General features: G+C 44.5%; 1 protein-coding gene across 1 annotated transcript in view; it reads left to right on the top strand.

Annotated features, from left to right (window-relative positions):
* The window catches only part of CLVS2 (clavesin 2), a 100,343-nt gene that overhangs the window by 75,561 nt on the left and 9,061 nt on the right, over window positions 1-15,721 (top strand). Inside the window, exon 3 of the mRNA XM_088443071.1 lies at window positions 3,847-3,957. Within this exon, the coding sequence (XP_088299197.1) occupies window positions 3,847-3,957 (111 nt within the window). The remainder of the gene's footprint in view (window positions 1-3,846; window positions 3,958-15,721) is intronic.

Below are 15,721 nucleotides of genomic sequence, written 5' to 3'. Positions count from 1 at the left end.
GGGGTACAGGTGCCGGCTGCCTGCAGGCACTTTTAGTTCCACAAGTGCCAAAGAGCAGGCAAGCTGGCACTTTTAGTTCCACAAGTGCCAAAGGGCAGACAAGCTGGCACCTGTAGTTGAATGGTAAAGAACAATAGTTTCTATTTTTTGACACTACTATTATCCCCACACACACCACTCCAGGGGTGCAGGGAAGAGCTGTGGGATACAGACTAAGCCTGGGGTGCTCGGGAGAGGGGGTACTCCTTCTTGGAGGGTCCACACCTGCCCTGAGATCCCCGGCTTGGGCTGACCAGCTTGGGGTGATAATGCTTTTGGGGGGGGACCCTACGTAATTTTTTAAAAATATTAATCCTTTAGATAAGGTTTACATGCAGAAACATACACAAATCACACTGATATGTGTATGCTACTGCCAAACTCGCAGCTTAGGAGGTTGTCTATATGAAAAATATGTTGAAGTGCACTGTGCAAAGTGTGAATTTCACATCAAAGTCTGACTTACCTCGACTTTAGGACCAACCTCTTCATTAACTTCGACTTTCATTTTCATCTCCAAAGATATTGTTGAGCTTCTCCTAAATTATGTTGGGGACAAGAGACACTGTTACATGGTTGTTTTATATAGATCTAAATGCACCTTGAAGCTCACTTCACCACTTAAGTACTGCACCATGGAGGTACAAAATAGGTTTTACTATAATTATAGGACATGACCTGAATATTGGCAGGTCTGAGATGATTGAAAAACAAATCTTTTTTTCAGAAAAATGGCAGTGCACCCCTCTGAAAATTTTGGAACCCCCAACATTTTTTATAATTTTACCTAATTTCAATCACACAAATAAAATTTCTTTCTGATCTGCAACACTAGGCACACTGAGGAGATTAAGTATGTTTTGTCAACAATCACAATGTCGAAAATTATATAAAGACATAATGTTGACTCGGACAGCAACAAATACATTGTCGAATTGCAAAATGACGTCACTGACAAAATCTCGACATGTTCAAAATGTCAACACCAAACATATCAAGAGGTATGTGATGCCCAGAGAAGTACTCACAGTTGGATGCTTGGTTCGGGGCCTGATTTATTATGGATTGCAATATTGCGTACGCACGCAGTTCAACTGCGATAGCATGCTAATCCATTGCGATCGCAATTCAAACTCAGCACAACATAGGGACGACAACTTTACATTACACACACCCATAAAGTTTAGCAAGACTGTGAAAACATCGGCAAAATTGAGTACCATCACAGCCTCACGCACACTTGCACAATCCCTGACCTTACTCAGAAATTGCTAACTTCCACGCACGCTATCAGGCCTCAGATGGCGTAGGCCATCACAGTGAATAATTTATGCATGCCGATGCAACGGGGTTCAAATGCACTAGCATGCTTGCATTCAGCTGCCCCCCCCATTACTACCCCAAACGGTACTTCTTGTCAATCACTCTGCAGTGGGCCTGCGTAGTCACTGCAATCGCAGTTCCGATCCCAATGGCTATTTCGCGCATGCGCACTGCCATGAATACGCATACGCAGTCCGCAATAATTGGGTGATTGCGTACGTATTAGCAACTGCATTCTTTGCTGAATCAGGCCCTCAGTTCACTTCCAGAAAGTTTGCCTCTTAAGGGTGCTTCTTTCTGACCCTTCATGACAGAGAGGCAAGGACCCTCAATTACTATTCACACAGTAATGAAACCGTATAATTGAATGTTTTTGTTTTTATTAACATGTGAAAGGTTAGAAGTAAACATCAAGCAAAACCAAACAGGTTACCAATCTTCTTTTAGAACTCTGTTACACAGATACAACTTCATGAAAACAGTATTCTCACAGTTTACAAATGCTGTATTTCAACAAAACCATTTTCTTTCTTGTTTTCTATCATTCAAAAGAGAATAGCTATATAGCTGCATTTACTTAATCAGGAACCTGGTACCTAGTCCGAAAAGGAATCTATTTCCAAAATTTCTCCTAGTTTCTATGTCTATACATGTTCGACAAACCTGTTTTCTTAAAGATAAATATCAATTTTACACAATACAAATACTTCACCAGTTATAATATGGACACAGTTGTCTTAATGGGATATATGGCCCACATATCTGCTAAATAAGAGAGTTTATTATAACTAAACCAAGTCATAGGCTGACGAAGCATTGTGTGGTGCTGAATCTTCCAAATAAGCTATGGCTATAGAGTTTAACTCCATACGCTAACCATTAATGTGTTTATCTAGTATATATGGCTCCATTGTGAGATAGTAGCTTCCAAATGTGTTGTTCCTTCTATGTCATGAAATAATTATTTACAATACCCTCAAAAGTAATGTCTATTTGCTGCTCCCACTCCTCTTAGAATAAAACTAGTATCACAGCACAAAGTCTGGAAGGTAATAAATCCCAAAGTCAAGGGCTGGACCACAATTACAGATAGAACTCTGCTTGGAGCAGGGAGCTGAACTGGGCACTCATTCCCCCTGTATCCCTCTCTAGGCAGCCAGCCAATCTCTGAGGAGAGGTTCTATTGGGTGTGACCTGTCCTCCTTGGTTTCCCATCCCACTGGACCCTGGATTTATAAAGACAGTGGCACGTGACTCTTGCGGCACAGCGATTCCCATCTGAACCCCGCAAGCACCTATATGACCCCTCCTGCTTTTCCTTTTACTCAGTCACTACATACTACTTGAAAGCTTTACCTCGCATCCACAACTCTCCACAAATATTATCTGTTAAAACATAAGAAACAATCCTCAGACTTAGACCTATAGAACAGGGTCTGTTAAATTCCCCAATTTCTGTACCAAAACATAGGTGCATTACAGGTACCTTATGTTGACACCCAATTTTAACCCTAATGCTAACTATAAAAATTCTATTGCCAACTTTTTACTGTGTCGGCATTTCACTTGTCAACATTTCACTGTGTCAACATTTTGCAGGTGTCGAGATGTTAGGTGTCAACATTTTAACCATGTCAACATTATGACATTCCACATTATTGTGTCCATAATTTAACTGTTGAGAATGTCGACATGCAGACTGCATCCCACACCGAAGCACCTACCAAAAAATACCTTCAGTGTGCCCAAAACTGTTCTTCTGCAAACACCGCCCACTAGCTTTGTAAAGAACAAATTGGTTTTGACTTTAAAAGAATTGCAGCTTTAAATCTCACATCTAGATAGCCAAAATCTAGACATGTGCCATTATTACATTTGTGCCTTAGTGAATGATCTTCAGTAATAAAAAAAATCACATATAGATATTAGAATCATGCCAAAGAATTGTTGGTTCTTTAACTGTTTTTTCAAGGCTTTATTCTAGCTCATGTGTAATATATTTCAGAATTGTGACCAAATTGAATCCTACCCCGAATATAGTAACATGTGAAAATTTGGATTTTATATAAATATAATGGTATTCCCTTAGGAAAAATGTTTTGTTGTTTGGGACAATGCCTCTTAATTACCGTCTAAAGATATACTTGAAGAAAATGTGTTTAATTATGCCTTTAAGCTTGTGTAACACCCATTGCTAGTTATTTAGCAACAAAGGGCAGATGAAGCCAGCTAGATAAGAAAATAGCAATTTACTTACAGAAGCATATACCATGCTCAAAGGCAAACCTGGAGGCAAGTGAAAATTATTTTTTTTTTTTTAAAAACAGTCCTAGCTTGTTTCAAGCAAATGCAGCATACTGATAAATGGCGCACTATTCTTGCTCTCATGCTGACATAAAGTAGTTAAATGGATACATTTTTCAAACACTGCACTTTTGTTTGCTTTTATTATATCAAGTAAATGTTTTTTTTTCTATTTTGCAGGATAGTTTTCCGGCTCGTTTTGGAGGCATCCATTTTGTCAATCAACCGTGGTACATTCATGCCCTCTATACTGTTATACGACCTTTCTTAAAAGAAAAGACACGGAAGAGGGTAATTTTTGTCCATTTTTAGAAACAAAATGTATAAAATGTGCCATATACCTTTAGTATTCAATCACACATTTCACTCCATTCTTTTACTGTACAAAACAAAACAGATTCCAAAGTACTGTACTGTACATTACATTGTATTTTTACAACATTTACAATTGTAATTAAATAGTATTGCTTTATTTGAACGTAAGTAATGCTGTAGCCCACATTTCACTATAAGTTACAACTCTACACAGGTTAAAAATGGTTAAAACATATTTACAATTTAATGATTCTCCTGGTTTATTTTATAGTATAATATTCACGGTGGCATCATTAAGATACATGTATATGGGCATTCTGCCCTCTTAGTTCCTCCACTTGTGCTTAGTTCCATTCATAAACAAATGAAGTTTAAATTTGACTTTGAAAAGGGAGCATTGATCTCTATGGGGCTCAGAAAGTCCATTTACATGGCCGTTCAGGGCATTAGGGGTTGAGTGCTCAACGTAGCATAGAATGCTCATTTTGCAATATTTTTCTAACTACTGTATGCACTATTGAACATTCATCCTACATTGATAGAATTGCTATGTGTATGGTCATTGTGATCCACATAGGGCCATTCTAGAGTTACTGTAGAACTGCTGCGTTCTGTTCAGTTAAGTTGCAGTTGTATGGAACATAGTTTAAGCGAGAGGTACTGTGTACTAATTTTCCTTGTGCCTTTAACCCACCATATGAGTGCTCACTCAGTGGTGTAGTGTGGACACCTGGAGCAAGTGCATGCTATGCCGCCGCTTCACCTTATTTTAGTAGTCACCATTATTGGTGTCACAAATATTACACTGCCATAGCTACAGCTCTGTATATAGTACAATAGTTTTTCAGTTTTGCATTTGAGGTAATAAATAACCAGTCAACTTACATTTTTGAATTGATATATTATAAAATCCCCATTATTTACCCACTATTATTTCCCTTCACTCACCAACACTTTTAGAGAGCATACTGTACCTCTCCCACAGAAATAACCCTCACGTACCATGCCCTCTTACCTCACCCACTGTTTCTTCCCTCACTATCCTCCATGCACACCAACATACCCCTTGCAAAATAACGTGCCCCTGCACACCAACATACTCCTCCTGCACACCAATAGGCCCCCACTTCAGCACACTAACATACTCCTCCTGCATATAAACATACTCCTGCACAGCAGCTTAGTCCCCACATTTTACTTTTACTTACCTTATTTCCTGCAGTGCTGCCTGCCACACAGGATCTGGAACAGCAGCAGCTTCCATGCAGTGTTTTTTTACCATGACTGCAGCAGTCACATCAGCAGGGCTATAACAAAATAATGTTTTTTAACTACTACGGCTAGATCCCTACCCTGGCAGTCTGTTAACATAAAAAGCAACCCAGATGGATTCCTTTACCAGCCTGGCACATGATTTTCACCTGCTCCACCCATGCTATGCCCCTGGCTGGGCCATTCGCTTACATTTGTCTAAGGACTATAAGGGATGCTGTTCATTTACCTGCTATGTAGGACGATGCCGACAATAAGTCATAATGGGATGGCATCTAAGCATGGCACCCTACATCATATCTAAAAAGAGCCTACATTGTGCATTTAACCCTGCACCCCCCTAGAGGTGCCCAGGAAAATGCACAAATTTAGGTTACCATATATATGGGAGATGTGAGCACTGGACTTTCCCTTTACCTTATGCTGTAAGATTACATGCAATTGAGCTGACCTATAAGAATTAGAGCGCATGTTTTTAGTTGGATGTTTGTCCAACTCATAAACACAAAATGCAATTTTCCATATTGTGCATGTACAGTAAAAGTGCATATATCAAATGTCTGGTGGCTGTAAAATACAAACTCCAGATTTCAAATAATAATGTGATTTAGATCCAGATCTCTGGTGACAGTAAAATATTGAAGGCTCAATTGCTATTTGCAATATACTGTAATTCGGACCTCACATTGCTGATCACTTTACAATGTAAACACCAGGTGGTATATTTATCTTATTTGCTGGTTTTTAGAAGTGGAGGTATTGCCTATAGCAGCCAATCAGATTCTACATATCATTTGTCGAGCACCTCCTAGAAGATAATAGCTGGAATCTGGTTGGTTGCTATGGGCAACATCTCCACTTCTAAAAACCCACACTTTAGTAAATATATCCCCAGATCTATGATGCAATGCAGAATCCAGTAGAGTCCAGAACATGCAAATTCACATGTTTGTACACTAAAAAACTCATAATTTAAACTCTCATTTAGATGTTTTCCCATTTTGAAGATAAAACTCGTCCAATGTGAGAGTTTAGAAGTAAACTCTCACCCTATTACTTTTGGTCCAGTGTGTTTACTCATACTAATGTCTCATTCTGTCTCTCCAATACAAATGAGAGAATGTGCATGTAGCCTCCTAATCAGTAGGACAAGTTTCCAGCACAGATTTTAACTCAATACATTTGGTCTCTATAGTGCTGCTCTGTACAAATTCATCTGACCACTGAAATATTGGAGGTCAGGGTACATGACTTTATGGGGTCAAACCTATTAGTTGCAAAGGGTGCAATGTGCCATTGCAACGGCGTTTAAACACTGCAACGGCACCGCATCTCGCACCCATCGCTGCCCAACCTGAGCATGGAGTCGCATAATTTTGCTCGGAGCACTCTGGGGCTGCGAGAAATATTAGGCGAATCCGGGCTGCCGTAAAGTGCGGCCACTGCCACGATCACTTGCACCGGCGAGATCATCGTGGCTAATAAGATTGACCCCTATGTCTCCTGGCCTCAAAAACTGTAGATAAGAGACAGGTCCATGTTCAGGTGACATGGTCTGTCTGCTAGAACAGAGGGCCTGATTCAGAGGTGGATACAAAACCCATTGCTGCATTTCCCTATGCAGTGGATCTGAGAAGTTAAGCAAATGTCGCAGCTGCATCGTTTTATACAGAGGAGCCCACCAGCGGCTTCTTAGATATGCCACTTGCTTACAAAGATGCAGCATTGGTTGAACATTGGTCACATCATCGAACCTCTAAGCAACCTGATGGTACAGTGCCTCGGCACAAGTATCAGCAGCTAGTATTATTTAGCAGCATAAAATAAACATAACATAAAAATTAATCCTAGCCTGTCCAGCTCTAGCTACATACAGTTCCCTCTTTAAGGATGGAAGGACCTAGTATCCAATTCACAACAAGATAGAGATGTGCACTGACTCCCGTGTTTTGGTTTTGGATTTCGTTTTTGATCTGGATCTCCCCTGGTTGTGGATCTGAATCTGGTTTTGGATTTTTTTCCTTGGTGTTTTGTTTTCGATCTGGATTTATTTAAAAAAATTATAAAAACAGCTAAAATCACATTTATTTGGGCCTTTTTTGTCCCTACAGTATTATTAACCTCAATAACATTTATTTCCGGTCATTTCCAGTAAATTTTGGCCACCTCACACAATATTGTTCACCAACATAGGCATAGGCCAAACCAACTCACAAGTACGTTCAATAGAAAGTAACAATGCAGCACAGAAATTTACTAAAAATCGACATTGTGCATGGAATACCCTTGCTCAAAACAATTAGTAGCCCCCAGGACATGCCTATTCTAACTGCCCAATCTGTATTTTACTCATGAGGGGTGCCGGGCCACCAATGACTGACCCTTGTAAAGCCCCAATCAATCAGACTTTTTCTTGAACAGTTCCCCAAAATCTCCCTGACCATTAAAAACAGTGCTCCATACCTTCCATACCTGTGAGTCAGAAACAGCGCAGGTCGTATACAGTATGGGTTACAGTGGGGGTCTAATATATTGCGGGATACGGTCTGGGTTGGATACAGTGCAGGTCTGATATTGTGCAGGATACAGTGGAGGCCCGGCTGTAGTGTTTGTTGAATACAGTGCGGGATACATAGTGGGTTGGATGCAGTGCAGGTTGGAAACAGTGTGTGTTGGATACACCAAAAGTACACTTACTGTGACAGCAGTGTCAGCAGTGCGGGGTTACTGATGTTGTCCTCAGTACATGGGATGGGATGGCAGTGTTGAGGTGCTGGCAGTGTCCTCAGTGAAGGGTATCGGCAGTGTCGGCAATGCGGGGGTGCCAGCAGTGTCTTCTGTGCAGGATTGCTGGCTGTTGGCAGTGTGTGGGTTGCTGATGGTGTCCTCAATACATGGAATGGCAGTGCTGCGGTGCTGGCAGTGTCCTCAGTGAAGGGTACCGGCGGTGTCAGCAGTGCGGGGGTGCCAGTGGTATCTTCAGTGCAGGTTTGCTGGCTGTGTCGGCACTGCGAGAGTTGCTGACGGTGTCCTCAGTACCTGGGATTGCAGTGCTGCGGTGCTGGCAGTGTCCTCAGTGCAGGGTACCGGTGGTATTGGCAGAGCGGGGGTGCCTGTGGTGTCCTCAGTGCAGCTTTGCTGACTGTGTCGGCAGTGCAGGGGTGTTCTCAATGCAGGGTGCCGGCGGTGTCAGCAGCATGGGGGAGCCAGTGGTGTCAGCAGCGGGGCTGCCTGCAGTGTCAGATGTGGGGATGCCAACAGCTGGTGTGTCGGCAGCGTGGGTGCCGACAGCAGGGGGTGCTGGCAGCAGGTGTATCGGCAGCGGGGGTGCCGGCCACGGGAACCAACGCCATCTTCTTTTAGTCATTTTTTCCCTGCATTCAATGGGCTTAACATTGATTGGCTGAGAGCCGTGACAGACGGCTCTGTCAGCCAATCAGCACTTTGCTCATTGAAGGCAAAGGGATTTTCAAAAAAGGCAGCTCGAGGCAAAACCTCGAGATCCAACAGCTCGGATCGCCCCGGATCCCTGAAAATCGGGTGGGTACGGTTCTCTGAGAACCGAACCCTTTCATCCCTACAACAAAACAACAATTTTTAGTACAGCACTTACAATCACAAGCATTGGTCTCTCTCTCTCTCTCTGTGCAGTCCTCAGCCTAAGGCGAAGTCCCTCTTCACTTTCCTCATCAGGGCTTTTTACCACATTCAAAAACACAATCCTAACACCTCTGTCATCCACGTTCATATATATATGTATATATATATATATATATATATATATAGTGATCACCTACTTGATAGGGATCAGGTGGCACTTAGCGGACTTCAAAAAATGAAATGTGGTTTATTCCATAATCACCTATACCACATTTTGTTGTTTGAAGTCCGCTGAGTGCCAACTTAACCCTGTCAAGTTGGGGGTCACTCTCTGTATGATTACTATGGATGGCACCTCGGCATAATAACATCTACTACGAGTGCCCCTCTACATGGAATGATGTGTATATATATATATATATATATATACTAGGGGTGTGCACCGGCCACTTTTCGTGTTTTGTGTTTTGGTTTTGGATCTGGATCTTTCTTCGTGTTTTGGATCTGGATTGGTTTTGCCAAAACCACCCTTCCGTGTTTTGGGTTCTGGGTTTTGTGTTTTGGATCTGTATTTTTTTTTAAAAAAGCATAAAAACAGCTAAAATCACAGAATGTGTTGTTTTTTCTGCTCCTATGCTATTATTAACCTCAATAACCTTAATTTCCACTAATTTCCAGTCTATTCTGAACACCTCACACCTCACAATAGTGTTTTTATGTCCAAAAGGTTGCACCGAGGTAGCTGGATGACTATGCTAAGCGACACGAGTGGGCGGCACAAACACGTGACCCATCTAGGAGTGACACTGCAGTGGCAGACAGGATGGCAGTTTGAAAAACTAGGCCCCAAACTGTACATAATGCAAAGAAAAAAAAGAGGTGCAAGATGGAATTGTCCTTGGGCCCTCCCACCCACCCTTATGTTGTATAAACAGGACATGCACACTTTAACAAAGCAATCATTTCAGCGCCAGGGTCTGCCACACGACTGTGGCTGAAATGATTGGTTCATTTGGGCCCCCACAAAACAAGCTGGCAATTAATCTGTCCCTGCACAAACTGGCTCTACGGAGGCAAGATGTCGTCCTCATCCTCCTCATCCACCAATTCCTCACCCTCTTCAGTGTTGTGTTCATCCTCATCCTCACAGAGTATTAACTCGTCCCCACTGGAATCCACCACCACAGGTCCCTCTGTACGTTCTGGAGGCTGGTCTCCCTGGAAGAGTTGATAATTCATTTTGATGAACATCATCTTTTCCACATTTTGTGGAAGCAACTTCCTACGCCTTTCGCTGACAAGGTTCCCGGCTGCACTAAACACTCTTTCGGAGTACACACTGGAGGGGGGGCAACTCAGGTAAAATAGAGTCAGTTTGTACAGGGGCCTCCAAATTGCCTCTTTTTCCTGCCAGTACAGGTATGGACTGTCTGACATGCCTACTTGGATGCTGTCACCGATGTAATCCTCCACCATTCTGTCAATGGTGACAGTATCATATGTAGTGACAGTAGACATGTCACAAATTCTTGTCAGGTCCTTCAGTCCGGACCAGATGTCCAAACTTGGTCCTGCCTGCCCTGCATCACCGCCAGCGGGTTGCTTAGGATAGCTAAGTTTTTTCCTGGCAGCCCCAGTTGCGGGAGAAAATGAAGAAGGAGCTGTTGATGTGTCACGTTCCGCTTCAGCTGACAGTGTGTTCACAAGCAGGTCTTTGCACCTCTGCAGGCTTGTGTCGGCCGCAAAAGAGAGACACCACATAGGCTTTAAACCTAGGATCGAGTACGGTAGCCAAAATGTAGTGGTCTGATTTCAACAGATTGACCACCCTGGAATCCTGGCGAAGCGAATTAAGGGCTTCATCCACAAGTCCCACATGCCGAGCGGAATTGCTCTGTCTTAGCTCCTCCTTCACTTTCTCCAGCTGCTTCTGCAAAAGCCTGATGAGGGGAATGACCTGACTCAAGCTGGCAGTGTCTGAACTGACTTCACGTGTGGCAAGTTCGAAGGGCTGGAGAACCTTGCACAACACGGAAATCATTCTCCACTGCGCTTGAGTCAGGTGCATACCCCCTCCTTTGCCTTTGTCATAGGTGGATGTATAGGCTTGTATGGCCTTTTGCTGATCCTCCATCCTCTGAAGCATATAGAGGGTTGAGTTCCACCGTGTCACAACCTCTTGCTTCAGGTGATGGCGGGGCAGGTTCAAGAGTGTTTGCTGGCGCTCCAGTCTTCGGCACGCAGTAGCTGAATGGCGAAAGTGGGCAGAAATTTTTCGGGCCACCCAAAGTGTCTCCTGCACGCCCCTGTCGCTTTTCAGAAAATTCTGCACCACCAAGTTTATTGTGTGAGCAAAACATGGGATGTGCTGGAATTTGCCCAGATGTAATGCCCGCACAATATTGGTGGCGTTGTCAGATATCACAAATCCCCAGGAGAGTCTAAGTGGGGTAAGCCACTGGGCGATGATTTCCCTCAGTTTCTCTAAGAGGTTGTCGGCGGTGTGCCTCTTACTGAAACCGGTGATACACAGCGTAGCCTGCCTTGGAACAAGCTGGCGTTTCTGAGATGCTGCTACTGGTGACGCTGCTGCTGTTGCTGCGTAAGGTGATACATCTACCCAGTGGGCTGTCACAGTCATATAGTCCTTAGTCTGCCCTGTTCCACTTGTCCACATGTCCGTGGTTAAGTGGACATTGGGTAAAACGGCAATTTTCAGGACACTGAGGACACTTTTTCTGACGTTTCTGTACAGTCTCGGTATCGCCTGCCTAGTGAAGTGGAATCTAGACGGGATTTGGAACCAGGGACACACTACCTCCATCAATTGTCTAAATCCCACTGCACTAATGGCGGATACCGGACGCACGTCTAACACCAACATAGAAGTCAAGGCCTCAGTTATACGTTTTGCTTCAGGATGACTGCTGTCGTACTTCATCCTCCTCACTAAGGACTGTTGGAGGGTCAATTGTTTAGTAAAAGTAGTGGTGTTCCTACTTCCTCTCTGGGATGATGAACGACTCCCAGCAGCAGCAACAGCAGCAGCGGCAGCAGGAGGCGTAGCAATGCAGGATCCTCCTGAGGAATCCCGGATAGGAGAGTCAGTCATGCCAGTGACATGGCCTGCAGGACTACTTCCGATCCTGACTAAGGAGGAAATTGACGAGGAGGGAGTTGACGGTGTGGTTTGCAGGCGCTTGGATACAACAGGACAACGGGATTTAGGTGTCCCTGGACTGCTTACGGTCTTAGCCAAAGTTTCTGAACTTGACAGTAACTTTTTATGAATGCGCTGCAGGTGCCGTATAAGGGAGGATGTTCCTAGGTGGTTAACGTCCCTACCTCTACTTATTTCACCTTTACATATGGTACACATGGCAAGACAGTTGTTGTTTGGATTTGGATAGAAATATTGCCAGACCAAAGAGGTGGAATGTTTGGTCTTCTGCCCAGGCATGACCGTGATGGGCTTTTTCATCCCACGGACAACAACTGTCTCCCCCGGAGCCTGATTTAAACAAACCACATCACCATCAGAATCCTCCTCGCCAACTTCCTCCTCAGCGCCAGCTACACCAGTATCCTCATTCTGTTGTACTTCAACAGTGACATCTTCAATTTGCATATCAGCAAGTGGACTGTGGGTGCTCCTTTCAGCACTTGCAGGGGGCGTGCAAATGGTGGAAAGAGCCACCTCTTCCCGTCCAGTGCTGGGAAGGACAGGCATCGCAACCACCACCACACTTGAACTCTCCTTGGGGATTTGTGATATCTTCTTAGAACGCACAGTTCTTCGCTGTGCTTTTGCCAGCTTAACTCTTTTTGATTTTTTTAGTGGGAGGAGGGCTTCCATCGTCATGTGAAGCTGAACCACTAGTCATGAACATAGGGAAAGACCTTAGCCATTCCTTGCCACTCCGTGTCGTAAATGGCATATTGGCAAGTTTACGTTTCTCTTCAGATGATTTAAATGTTTTTTTCAAGGTCATTTTCCTGAACTTTGCCATTTGGGATTGTATGTGCCCTCTACTATGACATTGGGCATCGGCCTTGGCAGACGACGTTGATGGCATGTTATCATCTATGTCATCACTAGTGTCAGCAGCTTCAGCAGTAGGAGGAAGTGGTTCTTGATCTTTCTCTATTTTATTTTTATCGGAGAAAGTTTGGTCCTCCATTTATGTTATATCGATTTGATATATACGTGCGGCTAAGGCGCACACAAACACAGAAAATATTTTTTTATTTTTGCTGGAGAGTAGTGCACTTTGTGGGTTACACCACCCTTTAAGAAATGAGCCAGCCGGCTCTTTACTTATGGGACACAGGTGCACGCTTGGCGCTGCTCCTTTGTTGATGCATGTGTGGCTACTGCGCACACAATTCACAAACACAGAAAATTTTTTTTATTTGGTTTGGAGTGTACTTTGGGGGTTACAGCACCCTTTAACGGTCAAGCCTGCCGGCCCTTTACTTATGACACAGGCGCACGCTTGGCACTACTTTGTTGATGCACGTGCGGCTACTGCGCACACAATTCACAAACACTACTTTGTTGATGCACGTGCGGCTACTGCGCACACAATTCACAAAAATAGAAAATATTTTTTTATTTAGTTTGGAGTGTACTTTGGGGGTTACAGCACCCTTTAACGGTCAAGCCAGCCGGCCCTTTACTTATGACACAGGCACACGCTTGGCACTACTTTGTTGATGCACGTGCAGCTACTGCGCACACAATTCACAAACACACAAAAAAATTATATATTTTTTATTTGGTTTGGAGTGTACTATGGGGGTTACATCACCCTTTAACGGTCAAGCCAGCCGGCCCTTTACTTATGACACAGGCGCACGCTTGGCACTACTTTGTTGATGCACGTGCGGCTACTGCGCACACTATTCACAAACATAGAAAATATTTTTTTATTTGGTTTGGAGTGTACTTTGGGGGTTACAGCACCCTTTAACGGTCAAGCCAGCCGGCCCTTTACTTATGACACAGGCGCACGGTTGGCACTACTTTGTTGATGCACGTGCGGCTACTGAGCACACAATTCACAAACACAGTAAAAAAAATTTTTTTAGAGTGCACTTTGGGGGAGCACCCCTGATGGACAGATCACCCCCTGGACAAAGCTACAGCACCCCTTTAGGACTACAGCCTTTACGGGACACTGCACAACACAGTAGAGACAGCCCCTATAGACTTTGGAGAGGACACAGCCCCTATGGACAACTGACTGCACAACACAGCTCAGCCAGCCCCTATGACAGCAGCACAACACAGCCCAGCCAGCCCCTATGGACAACAGCAGCACAACACAGCCCATTATGCCCCTATGGACTGAGTGGACACAGCCCCTATGGACAACAGCAGCACAACACAGCCCAGCCAGCCCTAGCCACAAACACAGAAAAAAAATATTTTTTTTAGCACTTGGGGGGAGCACCCCTGACGGACAGAGCACCCCCTGGACAACACTACAGCACCCCTTTAGGACTGGGACACTGCACAGGACTTTGGAGTGGACACAGCCCCTATGGACAACTGACTGCACAACACAGTCCGGCCAGCCCCTATGGACTTTGAAGTAGTGGACACAGCCCCTATGGACAACAGCAGCACAGCACAACACAGCCAGCCCCTATGGACTTTGAAGTAGTGGACACAGCCCCTATGGACAACAGCAGCACAGCGCAGCACAACACTACTCTACACTACACTACACTACACTACACAGCCCAGCCAGCCCTAACTCCCACCCTCCCTCTTCACTGTCCACAGCCGAGTGAGAAAATGGCACCGACGCGGGTACCTTATATAGGATCCAAAACCCGCGAGATCCGGAAGGCGGGATGATGACGTTTTGCCTCGATTTCAGATCCGAGTCAGGCGGGAAAAGTCGAGCCTGACTCGGTTTGGCCTCGGATCGGGGGGGCTCGGGGGGGGGTTCGGATTTCAGAAATCCGGACCCGCTCACCCGTAATATATACAGACACAATTATGTGCAAAAGTTTTAGGCCCTCATTCAGAGCCGGACGCTCTGAGCAGAGCGCACGCTCTGAATGAGGGCCATCCTCCATAATTATGGAGCGTCCTCCTGGATGCTCGTATAGCTGTGGGTCACCACCCACAGCCTATACGAGCGTGCAGGTTGATTGCCGCGATGGTCTTGACACTGCGAGCCGGAGCCTGCGGTTGAGTTTCTCAACCACAAGGCCCGGAGTGATTTTGGCTCTATCAGAGCCAAAATCACTCCCACTGACATCACTAGTGATGTCAGTGGGCCGGCTTCTGACGGTAGGCGTTCCCTTGGGAATGCCCCCGTCTGGGAGGCACGCCCCCGGCACGCCCATCAAAGGGGGCGTGCTGTCAATCAACATCGACAGCACGCCCCCTTTGATCAGACACAACGAGCGAAGGAAAGTCCTTCGCTCGTCGCGTCTGGCGCATGCGCACGACGGAGCTCCCGCCGTCGTACGCATGCGCAGTGCACACCATCGACCCACTTGCGAGCGGACAGCTGCTTGCGAGTGGGTCTGAATCAGGCCCTTAGTCAGGTGTGGAAAAAATGCTGCAAAGTTCGAATGTTTTGTTTTAAAAAACAGAAGTGTTAATAGTTTATTTTTATCAATTAAGAAAATGCAAAGTGAATGAACAGAAGTCAAATCTAAATCAAATTGATATTTGGTGTGACCATCCTTTTCCTTTAAAACAGCATTATTCTTCTAGGTACACTTGCACAAAGTCTGGGATTTTGTAAGATTATAGTTAGGTGTATGATTAACAAACATAACAAACAGGTGATAATGATAATCATTTTCATATATAGTTTGTTTTACAGTCATTAACTGAAACAGA

Source organism: Taudactylus pleione, unplaced genomic scaffold (assembly GCF_031769625.1).
Source record: "Taudactylus pleione unplaced genomic scaffold, aTauple2 ptg000326l, whole genome shotgun sequence".
In the NCBI taxonomy this organism is placed as follows: domain Eukaryota; kingdom Metazoa; phylum Chordata; class Amphibia; order Anura; family Myobatrachidae; genus Taudactylus; species Taudactylus pleione.
This window is presented reverse-complemented; position numbering and strand designations above follow the sequence as displayed.